At 50.3% G+C, this 21,417-nt stretch overlaps 2 protein-coding genes across 2 annotated transcripts; one reads left to right on the top strand and one right to left on the bottom strand.

Annotated features, from left to right (window-relative positions):
* Window positions 1-1,394: 1,394 nt before the first annotated feature.
* On the top strand, window positions 1,395-11,677 carry GUCA1B (guanylate cyclase activator 1B). Its single transcript, XM_060021272.1, has 5 exons — window positions 1,395-1,601; window positions 8,193-8,342; window positions 9,727-9,847; window positions 10,556-10,729; window positions 11,433-11,677. The coding sequence occupies exons 1-4, from the start codon at window positions 1,395-1,397 to the stop codon at window positions 10,681-10,683; spliced, it is 606 nt and encodes a 201-aa protein (XP_059877255.1). The 3' UTR covers window positions 10,684-10,729; window positions 11,433-11,677.
* Window positions 11,678-14,040: 2,363 nt separating this feature from the next.
* On the bottom strand, window positions 14,041-20,114 carry GUCA1A (guanylate cyclase activator 1A). The gene is made up of 4 exons (XM_060021273.1): window positions 19,914-20,114; window positions 15,013-15,162; window positions 14,530-14,623; window positions 14,041-14,213 (listed from the first exon to the last, which is right to left on the bottom strand). The coding sequence occupies exons 1-4, from the start codon at window positions 20,112-20,114 to the stop codon at window positions 14,041-14,043; spliced, it is 618 nt and encodes a 205-aa protein (XP_059877256.1).
* Window positions 20,115-21,417: the final 1,303 nt, after the last annotated feature.

Here is a 21,417-nt window from a genome sequence, read left to right on the forward strand (position 1 = left end):
CAGGAATGAACATCCGTTGGGAGGCACGCAGTGCTGTGCCTGAGATTATGAGACACACTGGAAGGACTGCCCCTAAAATCTCAAAAAAATTAGTGCTCCAGGTTTTCTGATTTCTTGGAGGTGTCATTTTTATATTCCATTAACATAAGCATGAGTATATAACTGATTCAAAAATAAGTTCGCAGGACTTTCCTGGTGGTCCAGTGGTTAAGACTCCACACTTCTAACGCAGGGGATGCAGGTTCGATCCATGGTTGGGGAGCTAGGATCCTGCATGCCTAGCGGCGCGGCCAAAATAAATAAATAAAAATAATTTTCAAACCCAAATTCGCATGAACCTTTAATATAAAAGTAAGAGCCGGGGCTTCCCTGGTGGCGCAGTGATTGAGAGTCCGCCTGCCGATGCAGGGGACACGGGTTCGTGCCCCGGTCCGGGAGGATCCCACATGTGGAGCGGCTGGGCCGCTGAGCCTGCACGTCCGGAGCCTGCGCGTCCGGAGCCTGTGCTCCGCAATGGGAGAGGCCACAACAGTGAGAGGCCCGCATAACGCAAAAAAAAAAAAAGAAAGTAAAAGCCTTCAGAGATAAGTTAAGCCACGCTCCCAGATCCTTCTCATGTGTTTATACTTTGGAGAAAAAGTGGGAAGAGCCCTGCTGATAGGTCTTGGATGAAGGGTGTAGGAGGGAAGTATTTGTACTTTAAACTGGGAGATGGAGAACTTCCAAGACTCAAGGGTGTGATCTGTAAAGGAGCTTCAGATATCGTGCTGGGCACTGAGTTAGTCTGGGGACAGAGGTGCTCACCCAGAGCCCTTCGCATCATATATCCTGCTGCTTCTCATTAGGCCAAGTGAAGGGCAAGCCCCAGCTCACCAGTAATTCTGTTTTATGGGCTAGGAGTTGGCCTTGCTTCCTCTCTGGACTTCAGAGTCTCCTGTATCTCCAAGATGGGCCTCCCTGGAGCAGCATGGTGCCCAACGGAAAGGGACAGGGAGCACATGTGAGATGGGAGGGTCTCAGCCTGTCTTCCCAACTCCCACTCCATCTGCCTACCTCTCAGTGTCCTCCCCTTCTCCCTCTTCAGAATCTGCCCGGCAGCTTAGTTGAGTGGTTGATGAGACTAAAGGGAGGGGTGAGGCTGGGGGAGCTTAGGTGACTGGAGGTCAGACCTTCCAGGGGAATCTTCTAATGATCTTAGGGCGCTTAGCTGGCCTGGTCCCACCCCCTCGCTGCCAGCCCCCTGCACTGCCCATCCTGTTCTGTTGGCTAGGAGATGATGAAGAGCCTGGCTAAGAAGAGGAAAGGGAGGAAGAGGGCCCTCGCCTAAGGAATCCATTGGCAGAAGCCCGGGAGGAAGCATAGACTCTTGCTCCCTGACGTCCCCGGGAGCCAGGATGGGGCAGCAGTTCAGCGGGGAGGAGGCAGAGAAGAACGGCGTGCTGGACGTGGCGGAGCTGCAGGAGTGGTACAGGAAGTTCCTGGAGGAGTGCCCCAGCGGCACGCTCTTCCTGCACGAGTTTAAGCGCTTCTTCAAGGTCGCGGGCAACGAGGAGGCCTCCCAGTATGTAGAGGGCATGTTCCGAGCTTTCGACAAGAACGGGGTAAGGCGCCCTGAGGGGGAGGACCGATGGCTCAGGTCTCATCCCGGTGCTAAAGGAGCATCCTCCGTGGGAGCTCAGTTCCCCAGTCTTCCTGCTTTTCCTCTGCTCTTCGTTTGTCTCCATCCCCTCTCGCCTTTTCTGTCTCACTGTTCCCCCAAACTCTTCTCCCCATCATTCCTCTTTCCGTCTTCTCTTCCTCCCCTCCACCTCTCCGCTCTCATGTGACTGGCCTTCCTGAGAGCTGAGGGGAGACACTACAGAAAGGCGCACGGCCCAGCCCTCTCTGCGTGTATTTATGGACGGGGCTCCGTAGCCGGAGGACCTGGTTTTTCGCACCCACCAGAGCACCCCTCGCTGTAAAGATAAGGGGCTCCAGAGCTGCCCTAAATGGGCGGAGCTATCTTGGAACAGGTCGTGAGCGCCCCCTTGTTGGGGTCCTTCGAAATGAGACCGGTCAGCTCTTCCCACCCAGAAAGCTGGAGGAGGCTCCTTCCTGGACTTGGAAGTTGGATGGATTATTGCAAAAGCCCCTTTCTACTCTTCAAGCCATAAAAGATGTCATGAAATCGTCCATCCACAGGGTTTCTTCCAGCCCTTGGATGGCACCAGGAGCTAAGAAGATAATATATTTTGTAAATGCGCACCTGGGAATTGAATTCAAACATTGAAATCCCTTCATTACTTAAGGCCATCCAGTCCAGCGCCTCCGCAGTACTTTAAACCATTAGGTTTGCCTCAGATACCTATTTCAGTCCCCCAAATTGAGGGGGAGGTGGGTTGGACCTAGATAATTAATCTGGAGAAAGCGGTGGGTATCCCACTTTGTAGGGGTGAGCTTCACTTTCTAGAGAGAGTCACTGGGAACGCTTCTTCGGGTCCCAAACTGACCCTGGTACCGGTCAGTGCACATCTCCTCATCGCCTGTAGGGGGCGGGAGGGCGGGATCAGCGTCATTCCCTGCAACAGAAACCTCCTTGGAGATGAACCCTATCTCGGGGCCCAGAGTGAGCTTCAGCCTTCTCAAAGCTCCTCTCCACAGGCGCCTCTGAGGCAGCAGCAGCCCTGGGAGGAAACAGGCAGAGGTTGTTATTCCAAATTCAGTGAATTGATTGACCAAGATCATATACTCAGGGGTCCTGAGTTCCAGGCAAGTGCTCCTGCCCAGAAGACAGTTTGTTGGGTTTTTTTCAGAGAGAAAATGATTTTTCTAAGTGTTGGATGTCACAAGAAAAGTAAATAAATAGATTATATATAGCAAGAGTCACTATCATAGATTTATCAGTCTTCCTCAAATTCATTTAAAATTCAGTATAATAACAATTCAAGATCTCAAAGGGATTATGAAGCCCCTGGGAATAATATGGCTGACCTCTTATACCTAATCTCCCCCTATAAATCAGCATATAATATTCATCAATTGTTTTTAAAACAACCTTTTAATTTTGGTATGATTTTAAATTTACAGAAAAATTATAGTAGTGCAATTAATTCCCATGTACAATTTATCCAAATTCTCCAACTGTTTACATTTTGCCTCATTTGCTTTACCATTCTCTCCGTGTAATGTATTATGTATTTATGTATATATACATACACATAATATATACATATATGTGTATATTGTGCATATACATACATATTTTTTAGAGAAAATTATAGGCATCACAACCTTTTACCCAAGTATTCTAGTGTGTATTTTCTAAGACCAAGGGCATTCTCTTAACCTAATAAGTGATCAAATCAGGAAATTCAACAGTAATAAATTCTGTTATCTAATCGACAATCATATTCAAGTTTGGTCAATTGTCCTGGTGACATCCATTATAACCTTTTTTTTTTTTTTTTAGTTTGATCACACATTGCATTTACTTGTCCTGTCTCTTTCTTAGCCTTTAATTTGGAAACTTTAATCTCAACTTTTCTTTATCTTATTTGACTCTGACATTTTCAAAGACTGCAGACCAGTGATTTGGGTTTGTCCCATGTTGCCTCGTGATGAGATTCAGGTTACACTTCTGGCAGAAATGCCCCAGAAGAGATGCTGTGTCCTCCTGAGTGCATCATGTCAGGGGGCACATGATGTTGGTTTGTCCCATTAGTGGAGTGGTTCACTTCGATCACTTGGATACATGGTGTTCTGCCAGGTTCCACCACTATAAAGTGACTCTTTTTCCTTTGTAATTTATAAGCATTTTATAGGGAGATACTTTGAGACTAAGTAAATTTCCTGTTGCTCATCAAGTGCTTATCCCCTGGGTTTGGCCTCAGCTGATAATTTTGTAACTCCACCGTCCCTTCTCTATTTATTACTTGGCCTCCTGCTGTAAGGAAGAGCATTCCAGGCAGGTGTTTTCAGCTCCTCTGTCAGGGACTGAGCCTTCTTTCTTTTCTTTTCCCACTTTGTGTCTCCAAACCTCCACCCGACTCCACTTTCCACCTTGGCACAGTCTTTGTATCAGCAAGTCTTGTTTCTAGGCAGTTGGTCTGAGATTTCTGGGGCAAATAAAATCAAAAGAGCTCATAGATCTTGCTCACACGTCAAAATCTGAGGTGGTGGAAACAGGGTTTTGGTGGAGGCAAGGAGGTAGGAGTACCTGGTCTCTGCTGCTGCTACGCCCCCTCCTGGTGGTGGTAGTAACACTCGTCTCTGGTGCTTGCCTGTGATGCACTGGATGGAAGAAAAGGGAGGATGAAGCTCAAATGTCCTTCGGGATCCTTATGTAAGGAGTGTTGGGGGTCAGGGTTGGTTCACCAGTGCAGCCCGTTCAGGGAGAAACGATGCAGGTAATCCCACAGAGCAGATCACGTTCCTGTCACTTCTGCTCCAGCTCTTGAGTAGACAGGCATTTCCATCATCTTGGGCCCCTGTGAGTAATTGAAGCTGATGAGAGCTCGTGTGCAATTCATGAGATTAGCCCCAGCTGGAAGCTTTCCAGAGCTGGTCGGGGGGGTAGGTGTGTTTTTTTAAATTTTTTTCTATTTCTTTTTTTTTATTTTTATTTTTATTTATTTATTTTTGGCTGTGATGGGTCTTCATTGTTGCATGCGGGCTTTCTCTAGTTGCGGCGAGCAGGGGCTACTCTTTGTTGCGGTGTGCAGGCTTCTCATTGCGGCAGCTTCTCTTGTTGCGGAGCACAGGCTTTAGGCGCGTGGGCTTCAGTAGTTGCGGCACATGGGCTCAGTAGTTGTGGCTCATGGGCTCTAGAGCACAGGCTCAGTAGTTTGGCGCACGGGATTGGTTACTCCGTGGCATGTGGGATCTTCCCTGACCAGGGCTCGAACCTGTGCCCCTTGCCTTGGCAGGCGGATTCTAAACCACTGTGCCACCAGGGAAGTCCCTAGGGTTGGGGGGTTTGAAGTAAACTCGCAGGGGAGATCACTTGTCAGGAAGGGGCTGCTCTACAGTGGGCCTCAGGTAAGGCGAGGGGTCTTTGTGGAAACCGTATCATGGTGAGACAGGATGTTACGAGAACAGAAGGTTCTAGACAAAGAATGTGGGGGAATCTAGAGATCTGGAGAGTAGGGATTTGTCTGTGGTTTTTTGTTTGTTGTTCTCCCCTTGGTGCTAGACACCAGGTTCATTTTGTAGACAGTAATAGACCTTGCATGGAGTAAGACATTTCTCCCAACCTGATGAACTGGAGAAGGCATGTAGCTTGAAAGGCTCTGCCACTTGCTGGGTTGGAATTTCTTGGGCAACTTATTCAACCTCTGAGTCTCTGTTTCCTCATTCATAACATGGGGATGACAGACCTGAGAGAGATGATGTATGTAAAACAGATGATCCCTACCAGACTTTTTTTTTTTTTTTTTTTTTTTTTTTTTGCGGTACGCGGGCCTCTCACTATGGTGGCCTCTCCCGTTGCAGAGCACAGGCCCCGGACACGCAGGCTCAGCAGCCATGGCTTACGGGCCCTGCCGCTCCGCGGCATGTGGGATCCTCCCGGACCAGGGCACGAACCCACGTCCCCTGCATCGGCAGGCGGACTCTCAACCACTGCGCCACCAGGGAAGCCCCCTACCAGCCATTTTGCACACATTTTCCTACCCAATTCTTATTTTAAAAGAAACCTAACATCTATTTTTAGTAAGCTTAATAAATAGTAATTACTAATGAAAATAGCCTTTTAAAGAACAACCAATTTTCACATTGTACACCTTAATCTTACACAGAGTTCCTTAAAAGGCTATTTTGCAATTATTACCTCAGTAGAGCTGGGGAAGAAAAACTGGACACAAGCCAAATAACCTTCAGTGAGCAAACAGAAAGCAAACTAGGGACCATTCATACAATGGTGCACCATGCTGTAATAAAAAGGAAGGAACTGCTGATGCATGCAGTGACTGAGATGAATCTCCAGGGCATTGTGCTGAGTGAAAAAATGAGTTACACATTATATGATTCTATTTATATACCATTCTCAAAGTGAAAACATTATTGTGATGGAGAACAGATCAGTGGTTGTCAAGTGTTACGGTTGGGGGAAAGATGTGACCCTTAAGAGGTAACACAAGAGAGTTTCTTTGTGTTGAGAGTTATTCGTATCTACACGTGATAAAATTTTGTAGAACAAGTGGGGAGGGGCAATTCAGGGGTAGGGGATTAAGCGGAACAAACTATTACATATGAAATAAGCTACAAGGATATACTGTACAACACAGGGACTATAGCCAATACTGTATGCTCCAACAAATGGAGCATAATCTTTAAAAATTATGAATCACTGTATTGCACACCTGGAATTTATATAATATTGTACATCAACTATATTTCAATTAAAAAATTCATAGAGGGGCTTCCCTGGTGGTGAAGTGGTTAAGAATTCGCCTGCCAATGCAGGGGACACAGGTTCGAGCCCTGGTCCGGGAAGATCCTACATGCCGTGGAGCAACGAAGCCTGTGCACCACAACTACTGAGCCCGCGTGCTGCAACTATTGCAGCCGCACGCTTATAGCCCGTGCTCTGCAACAAGAGAAGCCACCGCAGTAGCCCCTGCTCACCACAACTAGAGAAAGCCCACGCGCAGCAACGAAGACCCAACACGGCCAAAAAAAAAAAAAAGACTACTGGTGTGGGGCGAGGAACACCCAGCAACTGCTAAGAATCTACCCTATAGAAATTACCAGAGACATAAGAAAAAATACATATGCACAAAGATGTTCATTGTGTCACATAAAATATCAAAACCATGTTCAGCAAGAGGGACTTCCCAGTATTCCTCTGAAAAAGAAGAAGAAAAGGTATGATTTAAAATAATTTTGAAGGCATGGGAAATTTTTAAATAAAAATCCAGGAACTAAAATTATAGCTACAGTCTAACCTCAATTAGGTAAATACATTGTGAGGAGTGTGGAGGACCAGAAGGAATTATATAAAGGATGTTGAATAAAACTCTTCAGGTAGGCTCATCTTATTTTCTTGGTTTTTCATTAGGCTTTTTCTGTTTCCCTCATTTGGGGCCTTGTTCTTCTGTTGCTCAAACCTTGCCCACCCAGGCACCCCTTGAACCGGGGCTGAGTGACCTGACCCAGTGGGACAGTGGGGCTCTGGGCCAGCAATGCCATTTCTGATTACAAAGTCATGGGAATGGGCTTCCCTGGTGGCGCAGTGGTTAAGAATCCGCCTGCCAATGCAGGGGACACAGGTTCGAGCCCTGGTGCGGGAAGATCCCACGTGCCACGGAGCAACTAAGCCTGTGCACCACAACTACTGACCCTGTGCTCTAGAGCTCGCAAGCCACAACTACTGAATCCACGTGCCACAACTACTGAAGCCCGCATGCCTAAAGCGCATGCTCCGCAACAAGAGAAGCCACCACAATGAGAAGCCTGCACACCTCAACGAAGAGCAGCCCCTGCTCCTCGCAACGAGAGAAAGCCCGCACGCAGCAATGAAGACCCAACACAGCCAAAAATAAATAAATAAAATAAATAAAAATTTTTTTAAATTTATATTAAAAAAAAACGAAGTCATGGGAATGACAGACACTCCTGGGAGAGATAATTCCAATTTTTGATTTGGAGGGCTGAGATCCTGACCCTGAAATACGTGAGGTCCTGCTTTCTAATTTCCTGTCAAAACTATGTTAGTCTGAAATTCAGACTTAATCATTTCTTCATTGATTCATAAATATTTATGAGACTCTGGGTGGAAGTGGCATTGCGCTAAGCATGGAGGAGGGATAAAAGCAATGTAAACCCCTCTCCTTTCTCCCGGAGCATAGACTGTAGCTAGAGAATGAGACACACGAAACACTTAAGGGTAGAATAGATGGTGGGTGCTGGGAGTGTCGGAAGAGGGAGAGGGAGATCATTGTGGCTGAAGTGGTGTGAGAAGGAAGGCTTCCTGGAGGAGGGGACCCTTGAGTTGAGCCTTGAAGGACAGATAGGAGTGGGTGAGCATGGAGACTGGGAGTAGATCCCAGGGCAGAGAATAGCACAAGCACAGATGCAGAGGCACACGGAATGCAAGGAGGAGGCAAAGCCCTGAGTTTACAGGGATGGTGGCCTAGATTAGGGCTCACACCTGCGCTCCAGGGAGATAGGGCAGCGGGCGGGAGGGAGCCTCACAGCTCCCACTCCCAATGCAGGACGACACCATCGACTTCCTGGAGTATGTGGCAGCCCTGAACCTTGTGCTGAGGGGCACCCTGGAGCACAAGCTGAAGTGGACCTTCAAGATCTATGACAAGGACCGCAATGGCTTCCTTGACCGCCTGGAGCTGCTGGACATCGTGGAGGTCAGTGTCTACTCAGGGCGGGGGTGCAGGGCAGGCACCTGGGCATGTGGCCCCGCTGGGCTGTGAGTGCTGGCTGCTGAAGTGGGGGCCCCTGCGGCTGGGGGTGGGAGGGGGCATTGGAATCCTTCAGAGTGTGCTTTCCGACCACAGTGAAATTAAGCTAGAAATCAATTACAAAAAGAGAATGAGAAAATCCCCATGTGTTCGGAAATTAGGCAATCCACTTCCTAGTACTCCGTGAATCAAAACAATAATATCACACATACACACAAAGTATTGTGAACTGAATAATAATGCAAACATAACAAAACTTGTGGAATGCAGCTAAAGCTGGACTTGCAGAAACATCGGTGGCCTTAAAATGTATATACTAGAAAATAAGAGAGGTTGAAAATTCAATGATCCAAGAAGTCATCTCAGATTAGAAAAAAGAGTAAATTAAGGCCAAAGAAAGCAGAAGGAAAGAACTAATAAAAAGCAGAAATTAATGAAATGGAACACAAATGCCTAAGGAAAGTCAACAAAAGCAAAAGTTGGTTCTTTGAAAAGACTAACAAAGCTGATTGACTACTAGCAAGAACAAGCAAGGGGTAAAAAAAAGTACTACAGCTCAGACTCTGCACGAAACCTGCATTAGCCTATTACTCCCCAGAACCGCACTCCGAGGAGGGGCTTGTTGGTCCATTTTACAGATAAGGAAATCGGCCCGTGGAGGTTGTGTGGTTTGCCTAAGTTCATCCACCAGGAGGTGCTGGGCTGCCTGTAACCCCTGAGCCTCCCAGCACCGTTAGTGGGGCGTGCTTTGTGCCAGGCGCTGCACTGGGCAGGGGGGACCCAGAAGGCACACCTCTGTCCTCAGAGCCCCAACCAAGGACTAAGGATAACCCTCACATTTGTCTGTCTCTTCCCCGTTTCACATCCAAACGTTGCCTCATTGCCAGAAACAGGGCAAGGGAGACACCTGTGCTTTTCCCTCTCCCATCATCCTATTTCACACACATACACACACATCTATAAATATACTAAAATCTCTTTTCCTCTCTGAATCTCCATTTCTTCCTCTGTAGTGTGGAGTTTAGACCATCACTGTGCCGTCCACATCCCTCCTTAAAGGTTTTGGGTGTCAGCTCTGACACTCCCAGTGGAAATGCCAAAGGCGTGGGGCAGAGGCGGTGTGTGAAGCCGGGAACTCCTCGGTTGGAATTAGGCCAATGGGACCCTGAGGGAACAATGGGACCCACGGGTCACTTTTAATTTGGTCCCGTGGTCCTCAGATGCACAGACTGGGGGGCAGCGCTGGGGACAAGCTGCAAAGGGATGTGGGTCCTGGGGAGAGGGCAGGGTGTGCAGGGTCTTGTGGATACCGCCGGGTTCTCTCCCACAGTCCATCTACAAGCTGAAGAAAGCCTGCAGGGTGGAGATGGAGGCTGAGTGGCAAGGCAAGCTGCTCACACCTGAGGAGGTCGTGGACAGGATCTTCCTTCTGGTGGATGAGAACGGAGATGGTAATGGGCAGAGAGGATGGTGGGGCGGGTGGCGGGCACGGCACCCATCCTGGATCACCCCACTTTCTATCCATGTGACCTTAGGCGAGGCCCTTCACCTCCTGACAGTGAGATGGGTGTAGAGGGGAATACCTAAACTAACAAGAGTGTCACTAGCATGTGACGTTTGTAAGAGTGATTAAAACTCCTGTGGGAGTTGCTGATGGAGGCCAGGCAAGCGCAGTGGAAGGAGAGAAGCTTTGGAGTCGGGCGGACCAGGGAGCTACATTTACCCTCTCGGCCTGGTCTCAGTTTCCTCACCTGGAAAATGGGGCTAAGAACGGTTGAAAGGGAAAAATGGGGTCATGAACTTAAGAGCCAGCTACTTGGGCTCTCCTCGCCGTAGCTCAGAGCCCCAGCCCCAGGCTGCACAGGGAGGCAGCTGGCTGGGAACACACCCAGAAGAGCCCTCAAGAGCATTCTGAGGGTACCGCGGGCAGAAGTAAAACTTAAACTCACTTGCAAATAAAGTCCCTTAAAGAAACCCTTGAAGGTTCCAGGTGACTCCTGGAGAATCAGGGAATCGACAAGGCCCAAGCTTAGGCCCTGAGGCCACAGGCTCATCTGTGTACAAGGTGTAGGCGCACCCAAGGAGAGAAGGCCTCACCTCTCACCCCCACCCCACTTCTTCCATTCCCCCTGTGACCGTCTCTCCTACCCCTTGTGCAGGCCAGCTGTCCCTGAATGAGTTCATTGAAGGTGCCCGTCGTGACAAGTGGGTGATGAAGATGCTGCAGATGGACGTGAATCCCGGTAGCTGGATCTCTCAGCAGAGGCGGAAAAGTGCCGTGTTCTGAGGGCTCCGGCATCCTGGGAGCCCCTCCAAGACTCCAGGCTCACCAGGTTTCCAGAGCAGTGGGAGGGTCCCTGGCTCAGCCTGCTTATGCCCACTCTCATCCTGGCTTGGACTTCCCGGCATCCCCTGTGCAGGGGGTGGGGCGGAGTGGGGAGGGGAGGGGCCATTGGTCTCAAGTGGCCAACAGGACCCGGTCCATTGGGAGGATTCACAGGGTGGTGAAGGGAACAGGCTTCCTCTCCCCCTTCAGCTGCTCCTGGGAAAGCTAGGCCTTGGCTAGGTGGTTGTGGGGTTTCCACAAACTCCTACGTGGTTCATAGCTGGAAGCAGGGAAAACTGAGGGGTAGGGGTTCCATAGATGAAATTAGCAATGAGAATGCCCACACAGTGTGAAACTGACTAGTAGAAGGGTGGGGCTGGCAGGTGTTGTTGACTCTGAAGAAAAGGTAGGAATCGGGGAGAAGGGATGGATAATAATTACATCACCCCAGGATCCTGAGGAATGTTCATGGGAAGACTCTTGCCTCTTCCTCTCCAAGTTGTCCTTGCCAAGGGTGTCAGGAGGGAAACTTGCAACAAGTAAGGCCGTGGTCTTCCTGCCCTTGGAGGGGGTCAGCTGTGCTTAAAGGGGCTGTTTCAGCACTGCCCTGGTGCTGCTCCCCCAGCCCCTGCTGCCAACCCCTCCCAACCCTCCTCTCCCCCTCCCTACCCCTCATCCCTCACACTCACCTCTCCAACCCCCGCCCCTAGAATGGACCCTCCACAATTCCCCGTCACAGGCCCACAAGCCAAATGTGTCTCCTTAAAGGATGGAGAAAACTTTACTCCGTCTCTGGAGAGAACTGGGGCCTGCCAACCTGGGTTCTAGGCCAGGCTTTGCCTCCAACTGCTGTGTGACCCAAGACGGCCATTTCTTTTCCCTAACCTTGGTGTCTCATCTGCACGGTGAGCAGGTTGGGCTAGACAAGCAGTTTTCAGATTATTATTTTTTTAGATGTGGAATTCTTTTGGCCGCACTGCACAGCTTGTAGGATCTTAGTTCCCCGACCGGGGATTGAACCCAGGCCCTCGGCACTGAGAGCGTGGAGTCCTAACAACTGGACCGTGAGGGAATTCTCTAGACGTGGAATTACTTTTGTTATACAAACTCTATGTGCAACCCCAGTACATAAACTAGATTAAAAGGCAGTCACTCTGGGGCTTCCCTGGTGGCGCAGTGGTTAAGAATCCGCCTGCCAATGAGGGGGACACAGGTTCGAGCCCTGGTCCGGGAAGATCCCATATGCCGCGGAGCAACTAAGCCCGTGCACCACAACTACTGAGCCTACGCTCTAGAGCTCACGAGCCACAACTACTGAGCCCACACGCCACAACTACTGAAGCCCACGCGCCTAGAGCCTGTGCTCTGCAACAAGAGAAGCCACCGCAATGAGAAGCCAGCACACCGCAACGAAGAGTAGTCCCCGCTTGCCGTAACGAGAGAAAGCCCGCGCGCAGCAACGAGAGAAAACCCGCACGCAGCAACGAAGATCCAACGCAGCCGTAAATAAATAAATAAATTTATTTATTTATTTATTTAAAAAAGAATCCGCCTGCCAATGCAGGGGATATGGGTTCAAGCCTTGGTCCGGCGAGATCCCACATGCCACGGGGCAACTAAGCCCATGCGCCACAACTACTGAGCAGCGAAGAGTAGCCTCCTCTCGCTACAACTAGAGAAAGCCCGCACGCAGCAACGAAGACCCAACGCAGCCAAAAATAAATAAATAAAAGGCAGTCACTCTGGTTGCATGGGGTGCCGAGGAACTCAGAAAAGGAACTCATGTGACTAGATATGTTTCTGTGTTGTATGAAGAATAAAACTAACTTGTAGAGCCTGTGATTTCATGGGCATTATATTCACATAAAGTTTCCTTTAGAAACAAATGTAAGGTAAAAAAAACAGTTGATTAAAAAATAATAGTAATCCAGCTGGGACACAGATATGCCCCAAATCATGAAGATGGTATGTGAATGAGGTTGGGGATATGTCCCAGTTCTATCCAAATACCCTCCCAGCTTTGACCTCCAGGATTTCCCAAGAGGCAGCCACCAAGAGAAGCAGCAGAAATGTCAACTCCCTTTTTTTCCAGGTTGCCCCAGGCATTGAGCTCCACCTTCCCTCCATGTCTGTGCTCAGGCTGGCGGCCCCCGGCTGACTTCCCAGTCTGAAGTGGTTCACGTGATGGACAGGACGGTATGAGCGAAACACATCCTCTCCTCCCCGCCCAGGGGGCTCTCTGCAAGCTGGGGATTTACCCCCCTTTCCGCTTGTTTGCTCCTTCCCACCCCTGGATTTTTTTTTACTCCCTGAACTTCCCCCACACCCCACTGAAGCGAAGACTCAAAGTTCAGAAGGAAAGAGCATCTTTGAAAAAATGGTCATAACTGATCCAGCCTATGTCTCTCCCCAGGTTCTTGGACAGGTGTTCCTAAAGTTGGGGTGTGCAAAGAATGGGGATAGAGCCCACCTATAACAGACTGTTCCACTTCCCAACTGGCTGTCAGGTGTCACTGCAGCAAGAGGGATTTAGGCTAGATCAGGGATGGTCAGGACACTTGCCATAAACAATTGAGTCATAATCCTGTGGGGAACCATGTGGCCCCATGTGCCACCGAGGGGCCAGCAGGGGAAGAACGAGGGTGTTGTGCAGTCACTTCTGAATAAATATGGATTTCCTCTGGATAAAGGAGCACTGTCTATAGTATCATATTTTATTATAATGATGCTTGGCCTGTGAGTTCTTTGAAGATGAGAACTGTCATCTTCTTTGCACGTCTAACATCTAGCATTAATACAAAGTAGGTGTTCGATAAATGCTTGTTGAAGGGAGGAACGAATCAACACAGACCACACAAGTACACTCTGGGATGCTGGGGGCAGGATGGGTGTGTGATACAGCACCCAGATGGCGGCCGCAGCCACCAGATCTGTGTGATCCCATTAGAGTCCCAGGAAAGCCCACCTCTGCATCAAAGCTTCTCTGTCCAGAAGAGCGTGGAACTGGAGAAGCTCAGTGGAAGAGCTGGTAAAAGCTGGGGGAGGGGCCAGAAGGGGCTGGGGAGGAGCCTGAGGAAGGTTGAAGGCTTCCCCCAGCAGGGAGCGGTCACCACCAGCTGAGTCGCACAGAGAGTTCAGGAACCCTCCTTCCCTGTCCCCTGCTCTGAATCCCCACCCCTGCCCCTCTGCTGCCACCATGTGCCCCAAGCAGGTGAGCTGAGCCTCTGAGTTCAGAAGACTCCATCTAGTATTAAAACAACGAGACACCAGGCACCACCACACACCCGTCCCCAGTACAGAAACAGCAGGGCGGTGGGCTCAGCCGGCTGCTTCCGCTGCCTCACTTTCCCTGCCACCAGCTCCCTCCTCATCCTGCTCTCCATTCTGGAGCCTGCGCACAATGCGGGTAAGATCCAGGCTTCGGGTTAGCGTGTCCAAAAGCATCTTGTCCTTCTGGACGCCCTCCATGAACTCCTCCAGGGAGAGTTCCCCTGGGATAGAGAGAAAGGGCATCATGGGCAGGAGGTGTTCACATCTGCTGTCTGGGGCCCAGAGCTGCAGTCTTGTAAGGGGGACAGAACCAAGGCTAGAGGAAGTGGCTGTGAATGGGGCTGGCCAAGAAGCCAGAGACCAAAGTCTGGTGCAGGCATCCCCAAAAGCCAGCTCTGTGGCCGGGGCGGAGGCAGGCAGAGGAGGTGGCCAGCAGCGGCCCTTTTGTGCCTCCGTCTCCCCTTCTGCCCTCTCCCCTGGGGACCCTGGTGACACCCCCCGTGACCCTTCCCCTGGGGACCCCCAGCGCGGCCTCACCATCCCCATTGACGTCAATCTTGGAGAACACTGTATCGGTGAACTCCTCTGCGGTCATGGTCGAGTCGCTGCAGGGGTTAATGGTTCGGATGGCCTGGGAGGGAAGAAGTGAGATGACCCGTCCTAATTAGTCTCAGCGGTAGGAGAGGGGCAGAGCGAGCACATCAGGCTCCCAACAGCGTGTGTGTGTGTGTGTGTGTGTGTGTGTGTGTGTGTGTAAGGTGAGTACAGATCAAGGTGCCTGAGGCCTCAGGCAGAGCTGGGACTGTGCTTCAACATATCTTGGTACAGATTAGAAAACTGAAGCCCAGAGAGCAGAGGAAACCTGGCCCGGGTCACGCAGCTGGTGAAGGCCGAGCCACCCAGGGGAAGTCAGTCCCAATCCCGTCCCCTTCCTAGCACGCTATTCCGCCATCTTAAGACCCAGCCCCAGGCTCTCAGCTCTGGCTCCGCCCCTGCCCGGCCCTTTGCACCTGGAGTTACCCGGATGATGGTGAGAAGCTCGTCGCGGTCGATGCATCCGTTGCCGTCCACGTCGTAGAGCTTGAAGTACCAGCGCAGCTTCTGTTCCACCTTCCCCTTGAGGACAAGACTCAGCGCCGCCACGTACTCCATGAAGTCGATGTAGCCGTCCTGTGTGAGGGTCACGGCCGCCTGAGCCCCCTCTGCCTGGGCCCCGCCCTCGGAGCCCCCGGGGCCCCAGGATATGCTGAGCCCAGGCCCAGACCTGCGCCCCGCCCCCTTGGCGCCCACCGGCTTACGCCCTCCTGGACGCCCGTTATAGCTCACCCTACCTGCCGCAGGATGGTTTATCAAGTTTGATAAACCAGTCCCCCCTAGAGTATGAATGGCTTATGCTACTATCCCTTAACAGGTATTTTGGTTCCAGACGTCACTGGCTGCTTCCCTGTGATCCTCAAACTTCAGCCTTCCAGTTTGGGGGGTGGGGTGTAAGAGTGTGTAGGTGGGAGGAGAGACAAGGACTCCCCAGGGATGGGGGCGTGGTTTGGATGAGCTCTAACTAACCGAGATAAGGGGTACAGGTAGATGGGGAGGCACCGAGCGCCTTTCTCATTCTTCCCTTTATTCTTTGAAACTTACCGAGCACCTACTACGTGCTGTGATAGGCTGAGGATTCAGAACTCCGTAAGATAGAACCCTGTCCTGATGGGAGCGCAATGTTGAGGACGCAGGTTTGAATCCTGGCCTCACCCTCTCAAATATGTGGGATCTGGGACAAAGGATTCAGTATGTCTCTGGCCCTCGATTTCCTCATCTGTAATAGTTATAACAGCTGCCACCTGCATGGGATTGTTGTGGGCTTAAATGAGTGCATGAGTGTAAGGCACTCAATACTGCCTGGCACATAGTAATCGCTCAGTAAATGTTAGCTATTGTTATTACCACTATACTATTACTGTTATTATTATTACTATTATTATTATCAAGAGATCATTGTGCCATCATGATGTATATTCAGTGACAGTACATCTGGACAGGACATTATGGACTCACAGAATAGGGGAGCACCCAGGCAAGGGCAGCAGGGAGGCTTCCTGGGGGAGGCGCTGCCCTCATTGAGTCTTGGAGGGATTGGCCAAGGGGGAAGGTGGTGTAAGACATTCCTGCGGGATATTTCCCCAGGACCCTCCAAATGTTCAGCAGCTGACCCTCTGCCTGGCCCTGCCAGCCCTACCAATAGAGTCAGAGAAGCAGGGAGCACAGGCCTGCTTCTGCCCACCTCCCCCAAGCCAAGTGAAGCTGGGAGAGGGAAGCCTTGTCATGCAGAGAGGCTGAGTACTGTAAGGAAAGGAGCACTGGACTCAGAGCACATGACTTGGAGTCCAGTCCCTGTTCCTCCACTTACTCACAACCATGACTCTGGAACCAGGAAGTTACTGAGAGGCAGATTTGGAATCGGTATCAAGAACTCTTAGGCAGGGTTGCCCGTGGTGGAATGAGCCTCGTGCAGTAATGACCTCCCTGTCACTGAAAGTGTGCAAGCAGAGGCTGGGGTAACGTTATTAGGGATGTGGCAGAGGTTGGGTATGAAGGCCTCTGAGATCTCCTGATGGTGTGCTGCCCTTTGGCCTTAGGTGAGACCTTAACCACCTGAGCCCGGTGGTAGGCATCACACTCATAGTGAACATTTGCGTAGTGCTTCCCCGTGTTTAAGGGCTTTCCCTTATGCCTTAGCTCAATCAGTCCTTGCCCAACCCTCCTTTCAGGATCGTTGTCAGGATGGAGCCAGGCGCCCCTGCAGCTATGCTCAGAGAAGCAAGAAGACTGCTATCGAAGTTTCCTCTGGGCAAGGGGACACAGGGTGAGGGTACTTTTGCTTTTCATTTTTTATCTTTCTATATTGTTGGAAACTTTTACAATGAGCTGTAAGTTTTTGGTAATTAAAATAGTTTTTAATTTTGGAGTTTTTTGTAATTAAAAAAAAATGGCTAAAAAGGGGCAATGGAAAGGTATGTGCACTGGTGCCAGAAAGACCTAAACCATGTCTTAGGAGAGGTGTGACCTTGGACAAGTCCCGTAGCCTCTGCAAGTCTCATTTCCTCAGCTCTGAGATGGGAATGACAGTATGCGCTTTTCAAGATTGTGGTCTGGGTTAGATTCAGTAATAAGACTACAGCGATACTTTTTTTTCATGCTTCATATGATGTTTTACTCACTTTACTCATTTAATCTCGCAACCACCCCTGGGTATTTTTGTCCGCATTTTCAGATGAAAAGCTAAAGTTGAAAGAGGTTAGGCCACACACTAGTGAATGACAAAGCCTTTCCTAGAAACTGAAGTCTCCTAAATGCCACCCAGCGCTCAGATGCAGGTATGGAAGATTTACACTGATTTCTGTGCACCTGTGTGATTGCCGGGTACAGCCAAGCCCAGGCAAAACTTTGAAGTCAACGAAGCATATGGCGGTTACCCAGGTCACACTCCCCACTCACAGCTATACCCCCAAGCCCTGCGCACCCAGTGCAGTACCCTAGGATACAGCTCTCTTCTAATTCAGGGGCTGGCAAACTTTTTCTATAAAGGGCCAAATAGCACATATTTCAGTTTTGACAATCAGTAAAATAATGGATGTGGTGTGTTATAATAAAAATTCATTTACAAAAAAAAAAAAAATCATTTACAAAAATAGACCCATGGGCTATTGTTTGCACTGCCCTGTTTAACTTCTCTCTGTATCAAATCTTCCCAGTGCTGTGTCCCATCTCGTAACTAACCTGCCCTACTGCTTTATGCTGGCGACAGTGGTTGGAAGCAATGTTGCCTGAAGTGTGATTTATCCCATTGGTGTGTACAAGGCACTTTAGATGTTACAAAGATGCTCTTCAGTTTAACAATTAGCAGGTATGTATTTAAATTAGTGTATGTTATATAATATATAACTATTTCATAAAATTCATAATTTCTCATATAGTCATTCACTCAAATAAAAGTATTGATTGAGCACCTACTGTGTTCCAGGCACTGTTCTAGGTGCAAAGGCTACAGCAATGAACAGGAAAGACAGAAATCACTGCCTTCATGGAGCTCACATTCCAGCAGGAGAAATTGACAATAAACATAGCAACTAAATGTTATTCAGTATCATGTATTAGAAGATGAGACATGCTCTGGGGGAAAGGGGGAGGAGTAGGAAATGCTACCGGGGGGGCTAGTCCTAGTTAAATGAGGTTGAAACCAGGAGATCAGGGCAGGTGTCAGTGGGAAGGAGACATTTGAACAAGTCTTGCAGCAGGGGAAGGTGTGAGCCAAGCAGAATTCTGGAGGAAGAGAGTCCAGGCAGCACCCAGGCCCGAAGGTGGGGATGTGTGTGGAATTGAGGAGGTCAGGTTTGGGACAGTATAGGTGGTGCTTACATGTGACAAGAGATGGCATATGAACGACTCAGGTTAGGCAAGTACAGGGTTGATGGGTTGCCCCTCCCTGGTATCATACATGTAATCTTAGGGGGTCCTTCTGAAGGTTTCCTTAACAGGCAAGAAGCTGAGCTATTTCAGTGCATTTGGGTACAGGGTGTTGAGGCTCAGCCGTGGACTCTGCCCTCTCCTTTTCGGGAAAGATCACTTCTTCTGGAGCATCTTGGGGGACCAGCCTGATGAGGCCATCCCTCTGGGTCTCCATACCTTGGGCTCCAGTACTCTGACCCTGCATCCCTTTCAGGAAAGCCCTTGGGCACCATGGTGCTGCCCTTGAGGCTGGGACTCAAAGCCCATAATCTGCTTTGGCCCCTTGATCCTAAACATTAGTGAGTTTTAAATAGCCTCTGAACCCCAGCTTTCCCTAGGAGCCCCGCCTACAATGATGTTGGGCCCCTATGGGCAGTGAGTGGAGCCGGGACAGCTCTGGGCGACCTCTCCCTGGTGTGCAGTTGGACAGATGGCAGCATCACGTCCTCACCTTCAAGGGAACACCAGCCGGGGTGGGGACCAGCAGGGGTGGGGAGATGGGTGTGGAGATTTACGTTCTTCTACCACTGCATCTTGACTGAATTGCTCCAGATAAATAGAGGATTTGCTATGAAACACCAAGGAACACCTCAACTAATGCTCCCAACCTCCATGACAGATACAGATGAATAAGCTGAGGCGGAGAGGGGGGGAGATGGGCTCCAGGCCACCCAGCTGATGAAAACTGGGGGCCCAAACTCACAGTGCCCCTCTATCTCATCAGGAAGTCCTTATCCAATGCACCCAGGTGATTCCTTGGGGAGACATATAATTTGACAGCTGCGCAGACCTTTAATCCCTCTTAGGATGAACTGAGGTCACCAGGTGTTTGGGAGTTGGAGTAGCCTGGGTTCCCCAGTGACCAGGCAACCCTGACTGTCCCCAGTTCTAGTGTCCACAGGCCATCATGGGATGGGTGACCCAAGTAACATGGGCCTGCCCATCCCAGACCAGCCGGGCTGAAGCTCATCACTCTGCTCTCTGCCCTCCACCCTTCCTCCTCTTGCATCCCGTGAGCATCTAATGACCTGTGCAGAAGCACCACGTACAGTGCCAAGCACTTAGTAGGTGCTCAATGACTGTCTTGTAAGTGTTCATATTTGTTCTGGAATAAACTGTGCATGTGGAAGAGGCAGAGGAAGCCAATAGGTTTGGCCTCTGGGCGCACTGATCGGGGGCCTCTGTCTTCCCCTGGAGAGTGAGGGCAGGGACGATGGCTGACTCCTTTCTGAACCCCCAGTGCCTGACGCACAGTAGGCGCTCAATGAACGTTAGAAAACTGGAATCCCTGATGGCGACACTCGACCTCCCAGATAAATGAAGTCACTCCTCCAGCCATTCTCACACCTTCTTCTCCCCACCCCCATGCTGGCCGGGGGGGCGTCCCTCCAGCACTCCCCACCCAGACCCCTGCTCACTTTGTTGAAGTCAAAGGTCTCAAACATCTGCTCCACGTACTGGCTGGCCCACGGGCTCAGGTTCTTGAGGCCGAAGAACTGGCGGAACTCGTAAAAGGTGAGCTGGCCGGAGGGGCACTCGGTCATGAACTTCTTGTACCACTGGTGGCACTCGGTGCTGCTCAGCTCCTCCACCGACTTACCGTCTATAATGTTCCCCATCGCTCAGGCCCACGGGAGGCTGATGCCCCAGACGGACCGGTTCTTTTTTCCCTGCTCCTCCTCGCACCCGGGCCTCGCACCTGGGCTTCCTAACACTGGGCCCTCCTCTCCCACAGGCCTGAGTCCCGCAGATCTGAGCGAGGGAGGGCCTGGTGAATCAAAAAGTGCAGGGAAATGATAGGAGGAAACAAGCAGAAGGGAGAAGGTAATGGGGGCTGTGCAAACCTACACCCAAATCCAGGGGCTGCTGGAGAACTCACGTTAAAAGTCCCCACTAAATCCTGGCAGCCAATGGAGACCTACTCCCTGGGAAGAGGAGTGAAAATAGAACAAAGCTTAGAGGAGCAGAGGCCCAGGATTACAGCCCTGAGCTGGAGGTGAGAGGATTTTCTTACCCAGTATGCAATCTCCTTATCCCTTCTTACCAGGACAGAATGGGTGGCCAACCAGCAGCTGTTCTGATCCTGTCACTTCCTCTGCCTTCTCCTCCTATTTTGAATGGGTCCTCAATGTTTCTGGTTCCTGCCCTCAGACACGGCATTGAGGTACCTATGAGAAAGAGCTGGGTTTTCTTCCAGAGCTGGGCCAAATTCGGGCCCTTGATAGGGCTGCTGTGTATAGTTGTCCAGGCTGTGCACTGCTTGGCTGTCACAACCGAGGGGTTCAAGTCACACCACGGATGGCTAACATATGAGAGTGTCTGGGTGATGCAGAGTTTGTGGGCTTCCAAGATGAGTCCTAAGTAGCCAAAGGGAACCCCTTCCTACATAAAACTGCACAAATATCCATAGCCACACACACACACACACACACACACACTCACACACAGAGATCCTGTTCTGACCACACTCTCATATTCCTGGAGGTTGCATCTTTCCCATCCTGGGACGCTTGAATTCAGCCCTCCATCTGACCCTAAACCTGATACCATCAGCACCCAGGGGCATGGGGATAGGGGACATTGAGTGTGTGCCTAACGGCCTGGGTGTGTGTGTGTGTGTGTGTGTGTGTGTGTGTGTGTGAGTGCAGGCACACATTTGCACGGGTGTGCTCCTACCTGCTGGTCCTAGAAAGCTCCCAGGCCAAGCCTAGGGTTCCATCTATGCAGCAATATCTTTCTCTGACCCCTAGTGGGATGCTCTCCAGCCATAGAATTTGAAGCTTGTTCTTTTCTGGAGCCAACATTTAAGTGCACTTAAGCTGGATGCTACTGGGAAAGCTCAGAGCCAGCACTCGCTCTGTCCTGACCCTTCCCTGTTTCCCTCCCTCCTCTGCTATGTGGACCACCCCATCTTTATTTAAA

The sequence above is a fragment of the Delphinus delphis genome, chromosome 10, assembly GCF_949987515.2.
Source record: "Delphinus delphis chromosome 10, mDelDel1.2, whole genome shotgun sequence".
NCBI lineage: Eukaryota > Metazoa > Chordata > Mammalia > Artiodactyla > Delphinidae > Delphinus > Delphinus delphis.

Coding starts and splice junctions, on each gene's coding strand:
- GUCA1A (XM_060021273.1), bottom strand. CDS start 20,114: ATGGGGAACATTATAGACGGTAAGTCGGTGGAGGAGCTGAGCAGCACC. Junction 15,163..19,913: donor AGACCTTTGACTTCAACAAA/GTGAGCAGGGGT, acceptor ACCCTCACACAG/GACGGCTACATCGACTTCAT. Junction 14,624..15,012: donor AGCTTCTCACCATCATCCGG/GTAACTCCAGGT, acceptor CTTCCCTCCCAG/GCCATCCGAACCATTAACCC.
- GUCA1B (XM_060021272.1), top strand. CDS start 1,395: ATGGGGCAGCAGTTCAGCGGGGAGGAGGCAGAGAAGAACGGCGTGCTG. Junction 1,602..8,192: donor GAGCTTTCGACAAGAACGGG/GTAAGGCGCCCT, acceptor CTCCCAATGCAG/GACGACACCATCGACTTCCT. Junction 9,848..10,555: donor GGTGGATGAGAACGGAGATG/GTAATGGGCAGA, acceptor CCCCTTGTGCAG/GCCAGCTGTCCCTGAATGAG.